The sequence below is a fragment of the Leucoraja erinacea genome, chromosome 15 (genome assembly GCF_028641065.1).
Source record: "Leucoraja erinacea ecotype New England chromosome 15, Leri_hhj_1, whole genome shotgun sequence".
NCBI classification, from domain to species: domain Eukaryota; kingdom Metazoa; phylum Chordata; class Chondrichthyes; order Rajiformes; family Rajidae; genus Leucoraja; species Leucoraja erinaceus.
The window spans coordinates 28,318,557-28,332,594 of record NC_073391.1 but is presented as its reverse complement, the minus strand read 5'-3'; the positions used below and the strand labels follow the sequence as shown (position 1 = coordinate 28,332,594).

At 41.8% G+C, this 14,038-nt stretch overlaps 1 protein-coding gene across 1 annotated transcript in view; it reads right to left on the bottom strand.

The window, feature by feature from the left end:
- The window catches only part of cusr (Copper-only SOD repeat protein), a 92,190-nt gene that overhangs the window by 52,483 nt on the left and 25,669 nt on the right, over positions 1–14,038 (bottom strand). Inside the window, exon 3 of the mRNA XM_055646969.1 lies at positions 7,897–7,996. Coding sequence (XP_055502944.1) covers positions 7,897–7,996 — 100 coding nt within the window. The remainder of the gene's footprint in view (positions 1–7,896; positions 7,997–14,038) is intronic.

Below are 14,038 nucleotides of genomic sequence, written 5' to 3'. Positions count from 1 at the left end.
CATAATCAAGAGATTTTCCAAATAATTTACAGCCAAATAAATACATTTAACACACAATTAATTTTTGTTTCATAATGTTAGAAATATCTGTCAATCATCGACATGAAGATAACCCAATTATCTGTTTTTATACAAAGTTGATTATTTGTTAAATGTTGGGTGTCAAATTGGAATGAGCCAGTCAATGGTTTTGCAGTTCATTACTGGTAAAAGAAAAATAAGTAAGCAGAAATCAAAAGAAAGCTTAAGAGCACATTTATGTAATGCCTTGCATTATCTGTAGTCATTCAAATGGCAGACCCATGAACACAATGGAAAAGGTAGGTGATTACACTCAGCTTTTGCAAAGTTTCTGGGAGGTAAATGAGGGAATCCATTGGAAATTCACCCCCTAAATCTGGGAAATGTAGCAAATGGATGAACAACATTTTCAGGCTACATTGCAGTCCAAGGTGCAGACATCCTTGAGACGTCGCCAAACAAAATACTCGGAACGCTGGTTAAAAAAAAAGTGATTCATCTTGAATGTGACCTAGTATAAGATGACAAAGATTTGCAAGAGATTGACAATGTGACTGGGATCATTCCAACTACTAAAGAACGATTACTAAAAATGAGGAAATTGGAACAAAGCCTGTTTCTCAACTTGCCACAGGGTTATGCAACAGGCATTGCCAATTGAAATACTATAGCAAAGAAATAAGAGACTTTTAGTAATAAGAAGCCAATTTCACAATGGCAGTCCCTGGTCTGGACAACAAAATTGAAAATCGACTATCATGGAATATAGTGAAAGAGGTTTGTTTAATGTGAGCCCCTTTCTAATGGTTCAAACACTTCACACTCTTCCCAATCACATTGACATATAAATAACTGATTAATAATGATTAAGAAGGAACTGCAGATGCTGGAAAATCGAAGGTGGACAAAACCTTCAGACGAAGTCTGAAGAAGGGTTTCGACCCGAAACGTTGCCCATTTCCTTCGCTCCATAGATGCTGCCTCACCCGCTGAGTTTCTCCAGCATTTTTGTCTACCTTATATAAATAAATGATGTGGGATTGTGGTCGTTGCAAAGGTTTTGCTTATTTTGTTAATAATGTTAGAGTCATAGTCATAAGGTAATGCAGCATGGAAACAGGCCCACCGTGCTCATGCTAACCAAATTGCCCCATCTACACCAGTCCCACTTGTCTGCATTTGGTCCATATCCCTCTAAACCTTTCCTATCCACGTGCCTATCCAAAAGTCTTTTAAATGTTGTTGTTACCTGCCTCAACTTCTTCCACTGGAAGCTCATTCCATAAACCTGCCACCCTATGCACAAGTCAAGAGTCAAGGGCGTTTTATTGGCATATGTCCCAGATAGAACAATTTACTTCTTACTTGCAGCAGCACAACCGAATATGTAAATATAGTACTCTGTAAACAGTATAATAAACAAGGGAAAAATAGTTCAGTGTGTGTATATATACACATACACACCCATATACGTACATAATAAAACAACCAAACAAAATAGTGAAAAAAGACAAAACCAATGCCCCCATGTCTCTATAGTTCAAGAGCTTATTTGTGGTTGTAGTGTTTAATAGCCTGATGGGAATTTAATAGCCTGTGGGAATTAAGCTGTTCCTGAAACTGGATGTTCCAGTTTTCAGGCTCCTGTACCTTCTTAGAAACATAGAAACATAAAAAAATTAGGTGCAGGAGTAGGCCATTCGGCCCTTCGAGCCTGCACCGCCATTCAATATGATCATGGCTGATCATCCAACTCAGTATCCCGTACCTGCCTTCTCTCCATACCCTCTGATCCCCTTAGCCACAAGGGCCACATCTAACTCCCTCTTAAATATAGCCAATGAACTGGCCTCGACTACCCTCTGCGGCAGAGAGTTCCAGAGATTCACCACTCTCTGTGTGAAAAAAGTTCTTCTCATCTCGGTCATCTCGATAAAGGATTTCCCCCTTATCCTTAAGCTATGACCCCTTGTCCTGGACTTCCCCAACATCGGGAGCAATCTTCCTGCATCTAGCCTGTCCAACCCCTTAAGAATTTTGTAAGTTTCTCTAAGATCCCCTCTCAATCTCCTAAATTCTAGAGAGTATAAACCAAGTCTATCCAGTCTTTCTTCATAAGACAGTCCTGACATCCCAGGAATGAGTCTGGTGAACCTTCTCTGCACTCCCTCTATGGCAATAATGTCCTTCCTCAGATTTGGAGACCAAAACTGTACGCAATACTCCAGGTGTGGTCTCACCAAGACCCTGTACAACTGCAGTAGAACCTCCCTGCTCCTATACTCAAATCCTTTTGCTATGAAAGCTAACATACCATTCGCTTTCTTCACTGCCTGCTGCACCTGCATGCCTACTTTCAATGACTGGTGTACCATGACACCCAGGTCTCGCTGCATCTCCCCTTTTCCTAGTCGGCCACCATTTAGATAATAGTCTGCTTTCCTGTTTTTGCCACCAAAATGGATAACCTCACATTTATCCACATTATACTGCATCTGCCAAACATTTGCCCACTCACCCAGCCTATCCAAGTCACCTTGCAGTCTCCTAGCATCCTCCTCACAGCTAACACTGCCCCCCAGCTTAGTGTCATCCGCAAACGTGGAGATATTGCCTTCAATTCCCTCATCCAGATCATTAATATATATTGTAAATAGCTGGGGTCCCAGCACTGAGCCTTGCGGTACCCCACTAGTCACTGCCTGCCATTGTGAAAAGGACCCGTTTACTCCTACTCTTTGCTTCCTATTTGCCAGCCAGTTCTCTATCCACATCAATACTGAACCCCAAATGCAGTGTACTTTAAGTTTGTATACTAATCTCTTATGTGGGACCTTGTCGAAAGCCTTCTGGAAGTCCAGAGACACCACATCCACTGGTTCTCCCCTATCCACGCTACTAGTTACATCCTCGAAAAATTCTATAAGATTCGTCAGACATGATTTACCTTTCGTAAATCCATGCTGACTATGTCCAATGATTTCACCACTTTCCAAATGTGCTGCTATCCCATCTTTAATAACTGACTCTAGCAGTTTCCCCACTACCGATGTTAGACTAACTGGTCTGTAATTCCCCGTTTTCTCTCTCCCTCCCTTCTTAAAAAGTGGGGTTACATTTGCTACCCGCCAATCCTCAGGAACTACTCCAGAATCTAAAGAGTTTTGAAAGATTATTACTAATGCATCCACTATTTCTGGAGCTACTTCCTTAAGTACTCTGGGATGCAGCCTATCTGGCCCTGGGGATTTATCGGCCTTTAATCCATTCAATTTACCCAACACCACTTCCCGGCTAACCTGGATTTCACTCAATTCCTCCAACTCCTTTGACCCGCGGTCCCCTGCTATTTCCGGCAAATTATTTATGTCTTCCTTAGTGAAGACGGAACCAAAGTAGTTATTCAATTGGTCCGCCATATCCTTGTTCCCCATGATCAACTCACCTGTTTCTGACTGCAAGGGACCTACATTTGTTTTAACTAATCTCTTTCTTCCTGGTGCAGGGGTGAAATGAGTTTGTGGCCAGGATGGTGTGGGTCTCAGATGATACAGGTTGCCTTTTTGTGGCAGCCTGCAAACCCCTTCGATGGTGGGGAGGTCAAAACCCATGAGGGAATGGATAGTGTTCACCACTTTTTGCGGTCTTCTTCACTCCTGGGCATTCAAGTTGCCGTACTAGGCCGAGATGCAACCAGTCAAATGCTCTCTACCGTACACCTGTAGAAGTTCAAGAGAATTCTCTCTGATACACTGAATCTCCGCAATCTTCTCAGGAAGTAGATGCGCTGATGGGCTTTCTTTATAATTGCATCAGTGTGCTGGGAACAAAATGCCCCTCAGGTTCCCTTTAAATCTTTCCCCTGTCATCTCACACCTTATATTTATGTCCTCTTTTTCTTAATTCCCCCTGCCTTGGGTAAAACACTTTGAGCTTCCCCATTATATATTCTCCTCATGATTTTATACAGCTCACATATAGGTACAAAAGTAACAAATGGAATTCAGCAAGGAAAATCAGGAATTATTTCAACTGGGGAGAGAGAACAAGGTAAGATATTAAGCAATAGTGAGGAACCAAGGGATTTTGATGTGCATGTCCTCAATTCCATAAAGATGGCATGACAGTTAATTAGGGTTATTAAAAAAGCATCTGGGAAACTTGCCATAATTATCTTAGGCACAGATTACAAGAGTATCAATGTCATGCGAGAACCATGTAAAATGCTATCTAGGTCACATCTGGAGTACAGTGTATAATAACAGCCATCACACTATAGGATTTAATTGGACTAGGAAGGGGAAGAGCCCAGGGGGAGTTTACAAGGATGTTGCGGGGAATGGAAAAGTTTAGCTGCAACAATAGTGACTGAGATATTATTTAATTGAGGCATGTAAGAATTATTGGAAGGCTAGATATGATTTCACAGGGGGAAATAAATCAAGAAATAGGGGCACAGATTTAAGTTAATTAGGAAAAGGGTTAAGAGAACGATTAATTTTTTTAATTTAAATGGTATTGGTTTTGTACTGAAAGGGTGGTAGAAGAAAATTCAAGTAGCAGGTCATAAGACCATACGATCATAAGTGATAGGAGTAGAATTAGGCCATTCCGCCCATCAAGTCTACTCTGGCATTCAATCATGGCTGATCTATCTCTCCTTCCTAACCCCATTCTCCTGCCTTCACCCCATAACCTATGACACCCATACTAATCAAGAATCTATCTATCTCTGTCTTAAAAATATCCAGACTTGGCCTCCACAGCCTTCTGTGGCAAAGTATTCCACAGATTCACCATCCTCGGACTAAATCATTTTTTCCTCCTCCTTCCAAAAAGAACGTCCTTTAATTTTGAGGCTATGACCTCTAGTCCAAGCCTCCACTACCTTCTGTGGCAAAGAATTCCACAGATTCAGCACCACCATCACCATTCATCACCACCTAAGTAGAACACGACAAAATATTAGTTGGAGAGCACAGAGCTGGAATGTGGGCTAAATCTAGGATCTCCTCACTAGGAGGTCTTACTTGTACCCGATGGGTCAAATGGCATCCTTTCTGTGCCATGATTTCAATAATTCTGAAATATCTGGTTATGAGTGAGAAATCCAATTTAGTCTACAGTATTTTTTATTTACAAAATTAGCAATATTATTCCAATCAAGTTAATTCCTGCTGGCAAAATATTCATATGAATTTTGTGGAATTTAAGAAGAAGTTGTGGCTTTCACTGCATTTATCAAAAAAAGTTACCGTTTGCCCGAATAAAATAAAACCCTGAAGCAACATGGCAGGAAAATCATACAAAAAAGGGTTCCGTGAGGCCTAACCACTAAAAATGAAATAAATAACAGAATAAGAACTTCAGTTATACTCTGAGGTTGGAACATAACAATAAAGGAAACTCCAAAAAAAAAAAATAGTGAAAGGCAAATCTATTTTCAATATTCAATTTGTTACTTTTTCTATCATTTATTTGTTTGAAGCATGCTTCCCTTTCAGTGTATCCCTTCCGAAGTACAGATCTGGCCATGTTTCATACAATGTCTATCACTTTGCCAGAAGAAGGAAGAAGAAACTTGCTCTAAAATATACTTGAACTTTTTTCTAAATTTCTGTCAAAAGTAGGAGCAGAAGGAGAAAAAATGGATGGCACCAGTAAATGGGCAGAGGATTGCAACTAGTAATTAATGTGCACCCTTCCAAATCAGCAAAAGGCTTTGTGACTGGCCAGCAGCAATTGAGTTGTCTTGTATTTAAAGCAAGATCGTATCTCTTGATGGAGAAGATGAGTGGCACAGTGGCGCATGGGTAGAGTTGCTGCCTTACAGCGCCAAAACCTCGGGTTCAATTCTGACTGCGGGTGCCGTCTTTACGCACTTTGTAGGTTCTCCATGACTGGATGGGTTTTGTCCGGTTGCTCCAGATTCCTCCCACACTCCTAAGACATACAGGTTTGAAGGTTAATTGGCTTTGGTAAGTTGTAAAATTGTCCCTAGCATGAATAGGTTAATGTACGGGGTGACCGTTGGTCAGCATGGACTCGGTGGGCCAAAGGGCCTGTTTGAATTCTGAGGTCTGAAGTGCATAGTGGGAGTGAATGTTTTATCACATGCAACATGGCATTGGATACCCAGCAGATCAAACAGCATTGGATGCCACATTTTCCCAAAGCTTCTACCGAGATCTGGATGAAGGAGGTGGAAAGAAAGAGCAATGCCGTATATGAAGAGAGCATGACCATGGAAGCTGTGGAAGGAGACACCTCAGCAGATTAAAGTCTCAGTAACACGACAAAGTGCCACTTCCATCGCACTACTGCTCACACACAACTGGTGAATCCACCTCCACCCCATCACTGATCAAACAATTTCCATCTATCGAGACATATTCTTTATACTCCTACATCACACTCCCACATGCACAGCATTGCTCCATCCCACACATTCATATTTCACAGTCTGCACACAACTAGCTGTTCAACCATGAAGGCTGCATACCCCAACAAAATTACAGCATAGAGTAGCACACTATGTCCTCTCCTGAAGGAAGGAAAACACTCTTATAACAGTTGCTAGAAGCAACCAACCAGTGGGGACCCAAATAAACAACAGAGATTGCTGGGAACACTCAACAGCTCAGGCCACATATGTAGAAAGAGAAACAAAAGTTAACTACCCAAACCAAATCTGAAGAAGGGTCTCGACCTGAAGTGTCACCCATTCCTTCTCTCCAGAGATGCTGCCTGTCCCTCTGAGTTACTCAGCATTTTGTGTCTACCTTTGATTTAAACCAGCATCTGCAGTTCTTTCCTACCCAAACCTGTTTATCATATCTTGGCAAGAAAGAAAACAAATTTGTTTTAAGTTGTATGGAGTGATGGAGAGAACTGATTGAATATCTTTGATAGCATGAGATCAAGGTTGTCAAGGTGATTCTAATTAGTGGGTTAATGAAGGAAATGAGAGAGGGAAAAATAAACAACAAAGGAACCTATGGAAGCTGTAAAATGCTGTTTCAGTTTTAAAGATACAGCATGTCCGTGCTGAACAGCAATCACACCGTACATTTGTTTTATCCTACACACCAGGGCCAATTTAGGGAAGCCGATTAACCTACAAACCTATACGTCTTTGGAATGTGGGAAGAAACTGGAGCACTCGGAGAAAACCCATGTGGTCACAGTGAAAATGTACAGATCCCGCACAGACAGCACCTGTAGTCAGAATCGATCCAGGATTTCTGGTGCTGTTAGGGGGCAATTCTATTGCTGTGCCACTGTGCCTCCCTGTCACCAAGCCGTTCAACCCTATTGCTGAAACCAAATGTAAATGCTTTAAATACCCAATCAGTCAAGTAGCATCTGTGGAGAAACCGTAATTAAAATATTGGAAATACCGAGCAGATCAAACAGCATCTGCAGAGAGAGAAAGATGGGCAACCTTTCAGCATATCTGAACAGTTATGCTACAAACAGAAAATGTGAGTTATCTGAATTTGTTGTATTTGATGCAGTCCCAAAGGTTAGGAGATGAAGCACAGTTCCTCCATATTCAATACTTTTTTTATGTTACTTTGGAATATTGAAGTACAAACTCTAAACCTCTACATTGGAAATGCTTAAGTTACCCAAAGCAGCAAAATAATCTAAAAATATTTGACCTCTTGATTCGTTCTCCAATCATAAATGTTGCATTGTCTCTTAAGTATTTTTCTGATTGCCAGGGGAGTCTCGATTGCACAATAATTGAAACAAAGATTTAAAAGTCCACATTGTTCCTGACCTTAATTATTCAAGGTTACTTCAACAGGACAGAGAATGATGTTGTCTTTAAAAGAGAAAAAAGTAACTTAAGAACAAATATAGCCTTACCAGCGTAATGTTTCCAGTCACCACACCATTGAAGGAAACGTTGGCTTGAATAAACTCTCCTTTTGCAGCCTTCACAGGTAACAGATTTGCACATCGCAAACTTTTGTCCCACATTTCATCGGTATCATGGCAACCAAAAGAAAAAAATATATATAAATTAAAAACATGTCAAAATTTGTACATTAATTCACCTCGTAATTCTATACTTCTAGGTTTATTCAAAAGAGAGTTACGTCTCATGCCTGCCACAGAATAAGTTTCTAGATATAACAAGATCTATTCTGCAGTTATATTCTATAGAACATGACTTACCCTTAAAAGCTTCAATATGTTCCCTAATAATCACTCAATAAATCAAGATTAAAACTGCGTATAAAATGTAATTCAACATGAATGCAGTGGCACTATATGTTTACATTTCACAATTTTAACCATTAGTGCAAAAGCAAAATCACTTTGCATCTATCTCTATCTTTATTACTAAAAGTAAGATCTTGACTGCTTTTGACACTGCAGTGTGATTTCCGAGGGAACGCCGCCACTTACGGCCGTCATTTTTGACCACCTCGCTCAGAGCCTCCCTCTGCCGGATTGGACTGGAGGATTTTTCCCATCGATTAAAAATCGGAGAGATATTAATTTTTTTTTTTTTAATCGCCATTCTCTCTGCTGCCCCCGCTGGCGGCAGGGGGGAGGGACTAATAAACCCGGAAGAGTGGTGGCTCACTCAGAGGGTGACGTCAAGATGGCGCTGAGTGCAGGCGTCGTTGAATAATTCAGGAAAGTGTGTTTGTTGAATGTCATTTAAAGCCTTTTTTGCTTCAGCACCAGCACATCTACAGGAGGCTTTAAACATTTGTTTTACACACTGTATATTCAACACGTTCTGAAGTTACTTGGCATTTTAGTATTGGGTCCCACTTAGTCTAGTATACTTATAAAACTCTGATCTTGAATGTGGATGTGTTTGTGTGTGTATTTGTGTGTTTGCCTGTGATTCACAACGTGCTAACGATGATATTTTTACATATTCCGATAGAGATTTACCGCATGATCTGAAAAATGGCCTCATCTGAAAATGTGACTCATTATTCCCCGAGTTTTTTATTAAAATTGTTCACAAATCTGAGATTTTTTTAAAGCAAACGAGCTGATGACGTCACAATGGCTCTGCTCCTCGCGGTCAGCTGTGCAGTTTTCAAAGCGCAGCCTGCTGGACACTGTTTTTGCACGAGCTGTCCGCCCTGCCCTGTCCCATCCGCAGCCCCGCCGCCCAGAAATTTTCAAGATAAATCTTGTTCGTTTTGTGAGGGCAGGACCAAGAAATGGGGGGCACGTTACAAAGATATTCATTTCTCAAATCACTTTATTTTTGGTAAGACCAGTATTTATTGCCCATCCCTTTATGCCATAGAGAAGTGATGGGAAGCTATATTTTTGAACTGCTGCACATCTTCGAGAAGATACTCCTACAGTACTGATAAGTAGGAAATTTCAAGATTTAACCCTAGTGACGTCTGAGGAATAGTAACATATCTTCACAACATACCACAACACCCAGAGCCCAAGAATGTGTACAAAGAAACCTGCCCATCATGTAGCAGCAATCAGATAAAGGAACAGAGTCTAGCTGGAATCTTTCCAAGTCACGCAATGATGTGCACCTTGAAGGGGCACGTGTAGTTATGGTGTAGCTGTGTGCTTGCTGCTCCCAACTTTCATAGAGTAGATGTTTCAGGTTTGGATGATGCTGAGAGAATAGCCCAGGGCAATAACTACAGTATACGTTGTCGATGATATGAACTCCAACCATTCTAGATTCAAGATTCAAGATTCAAGAGAGTTTTTTGTCATGTCCCTGATAGGACAATGAAATTCTTGCTTTGTTTCAGCACAACAGAACATAGTAGGCATGACTGTAGAACAGATCAGTGTGTCCATATACCATTATATAAATATATACACACATGAATGAATAAACTGATGAAGTGCAAATAAACAGATAATGGACTATTAATGTTCAGAGTTTTGTCCGAGCCAAGTTTAATAACCTGATGGCTGTGGGGAAGTAGCTATTCCTGAACCTGGTCATTGCAGTCTTCAGGTTCCTGTACCTTCTACCTGAAGGTAGTGGGGAGATGAGTGTGTGGCCAAGATGTGTGGGTCCTTGATGATACTGCCAGCCTTTTTGAGGCAGCGACTCTACACCACTGGTGGACTGAACAAATGTTTAGGGTGTTATGCCAATCAAACAGACTGGTCTGCCCTGGGTGGTGTTTAGCTGTTAAGTGTTGTAAAGGTGCATTATCCTGGCAAGTGCAGAGTACTCTATATTATATTGTTGATGTGTGCCTTGCAAATGGTGAAAATGCTTTGAAGTGTCAGAAGATGAGTCACTCACTGCGGAATACCCAACCTCTCACTTGTTTTGCAGCCACTATGTTGAATGAATTTGCATGCGTTTAAGATATATTTTACATGCCAAAAATTGCCATTTAATTATTTTGCATGCTTGGAACCCCTAAAATCAACAGTTTCCAAGCATGCAAATGAGGTTAATGTGTTTAATGTCACTGTCGACAGAGAGGTCAGGTGTTATCCAAACAGCAAACCATGGATGACCAGTGATGTTAGGAAGTTGCTGAGGGAACGCAACTCAGCCTTTAGATCTGGCAATGATGAACTGTACAGCACTGCCAGATCCAAACTAAAGAGAGCCATCAAAGAGGCAAAGGCAGCCTATGGAAGAAGACTAGAGGGGCACTGAGAGGGACCCTCGGCGTGTCTGGCAGGGTATTCAGCAACTTACCAACTACAAGCGCAACGGGGGGCCAACCATCAGCAGCAGTAGCAACTCGCTAGCTGAGGAGCGTAACCACGTTTTCGCCCGTTTTGAGCTGAATGAGGCCGAGCCTGCACCTGCAGCCGCATCCAGCACCGACGACCTGGCACTCACTGTGAGCACAGAGGATGTCAGGAGAGCACTCCGCAGTGTCAACCCCAGGAAGGCTGCTGGCCCAGATGGCATCCCAGGGATAGTACTGCGGGACTGTGCAGACCAGTTAGCGGAGGTTTTTAGTGACATCTTTAATCTCTCTCTGTCAACATGCACTGTCCCTAAATGTTTCAAGACTGCTACCATCGTGCCTGTTCCCAAAAAAACATCTATCACCAGCTTGAACGACTACCAACCTGTTGCTCTCACTTCAACTGTGATGAAGTGCTTTGAGAGGCTGGTCCTGGCCCACATTAAATCCTCACTCACACCCACCCTGGATCAGCATCCGTTTGCATATGGAGCTAATATGTCAACAGAGGACGCCATCAACATAGCTCTACATTCTGCACTGACTCAGCTGGAGCGCCCTGGCTCACATGTGAGGATGCTGTTTGTAGATTTTAGTTCTGCATTCAATATACCATCATCCCCAGCAGAATGATGGACAAACTGTCTGACCTGGGTGTTAATGCCAACACATGCAGATGGATCAAGGGCTTCTTAACAGATCGTCCACAGACTGTCAGGATGCGGTCCAATCACTTCCCAGTCCTGACGCTCAGCACAGGAGCGCCACAAGGTTGTGTGCCGAGTCCTATCTTATGCACAATATACACCATGACCGCACACCAATACACAGCACAAACCGAATCATCAAGTTTGCAGATGACACGATTGTGGTGGGGCTAATAAATAACAATGCCTACAGAGATGAAGTCCAAAAACTGACTGTCTGGTGTACTAAAAATAACCTGGTACTCAACCCGACCAAAACAAAATAACTGGTTATTGACTTCAGGAGGAGGAGAGAGGAACCTGTTCTTCTCTACATCAAAGGAGACATGGCGGAGAGAGTCACTGACTTTAAGTTCCTGGGAATATACATCTCCCAGGACCTCAAATGGACAATGAACACCGTCACTCTCGTGAAGAAGTCACAGCAGCGGCTGTATTTCCTGAGGTCTCTGCGGAGAGCAAACGTTTCACAGCCGCTGCTGCTGTCCTTCGACCGGTGCGCTGTGGAAAGTATCCTCTCCTATGGCATCCTGGTGTGGTTTGCTAGCTGCACTGTGGCTGAGAGGAGGGCGCTGCAGAGAGTTATTAAAACTGCACAGAGCATCACAAACGCTCAACTGCCCTCCCTGGATGACATATACAGGGCCCGATGCTTGCGCCGAGCCACAAACATCCAGCAGGACACATCCCACCCTGCCAACCACCTTTTCACTCTGCTACCCTCTGGGAGGCGATACAGGTCTCTGAAGACTAAAAAATAGTTTCTACCCACATGCGATAAAAGAACTTAACTCGAACAGAGAACTCTGGGGGAAGCGCAATATAATTTGGGGTGCAAGATAATGCACAATATTCTTTTAAAATATTTTTAATACCTATTTATTATTTTCTTTACTGATCTTGTGTATATGCGAGTCAATGGCTGTTGTGTTTTGTTCTTTTTAAATATTTTATCCTGTGTCTTCTATGTACACACCGAAGGAGATGCAATGGAATTTTGTTGTACAGTTGTTGTGCAATGACAATAAATGTATTCTATTCTATTCTAATGAGGTTAATTTCAGGGGAAACTGGAGTTGCACATCAAAGCATGAGCTAAACAGTTTCAATTCACAGGCTGAATTTCATGGAATATATAATTAAATAAATTAAAATCATGCATGCCTTTAAGAGAATTTTAGTTCTGTTGGCAGGAATTTGTGGCAATATAAGATTTGATCATTTTCTAACTCTAGTTTATTAGACGGTGACCATTATCCTTTTCAATTTTTATCGAAACCTATGATTTCTCTTCAATGTTTAATGTTGGTAATCAATGAAATTCATGAAATCAAGTCACGAAATAGTGCACAACATGGCTGCTGCTAATGTTGATGCACACAGATTTATGATTTTAGGGTTTCCAAGCATGCAAAATAATTAAATGGCAATTCTGAGAAAAAATAAGCATTTGGGCTTGAAGAAATACAATAAATTTTCTCGAGCTTTACTCAACTATCTGCATCACCCTGGTTGAAAAAAAATGTTTGGCGGAAGATTTACCACCAGTGTGCATACATGCTGGGGTTGCTACTACTCAGCCAAGACCATTGCTTCAGGAAGCAGTGATCTAACCCACCACTGACATAAATCTTAAAACAGGGAAGGTGGAAAAAGTGATGACAAATAGGAATGGCAGCTCTACCACTTTCTGTGATGAGTATAATCATGCACAATGGGGGCTTCAGTTCTTTGGTGCAAACTGTTAGTGGAATCATTTAGTATGTTTCTCCGTACTGAATAAGATGCAGCCATGAGTTGGACCAGAATTTGTTTTAACCCGCTTCACAACAACCATTCTAGAAGGGGTATGAAGTAAATTCTGGCACTCCCATAATACAAGCATTCATATATAAAACAACGCAGTGGTGCAGCGGTATAGTTGCTGCCTTACAACACCAGAGATCCAGGTTCAATCCCGACTACAAATGCTGTCTGGATGGAGTATTTACGTTCTCCCCGTGACCTGCGTGGGTTTTCTCCGGGATCTCCAGTTCCCTCCCACACTCCAAAGACGTATAGGTTTGTAGGCTAATTGGCTTGATATAAGTGTAATTTACCCCTAGTGTGTGTAGGATAGTGCTTGCATATGGGGATCGCTGGTCAGTGTGGACTCAGTGGGCCGAAGGGCCTGTTTCGGCGCTGTATATCTAAACTAAACTAAACTAAAGCAGCCCAATAGCAACATTAATCATGGATCAATTCATGCTTGGTGCTCTTTTTCTCATTGTGAGATTCACAGGGAATCAAAGTTGTGCATGGTTTAATGGTTTAGGTTTATTCATGTCATGTGTACCAAAGTACAGTGAAAAGCTTTGCCTTGCATGCTATCCAAACAGATCATATATACCATACGTAGATACGATCAAGCCAAACTCAAGTACAATAGATAGAGCAAAGTAAAAGACACAGAGTGCAGAATATAGTTCTCAGCATTGTAGCGCATTGCAGCACATCAGCTCGATAGTCACATATGTTCGCAATGGGGTAGATGTGAATCAAATAGGACCCTAGCTTATGGAAGGACCTTTCAAAAGCCAATAACAGAGGGGAAGAAGCTGTTCCCGAGTCTGGTGATCTGCGCTTTAC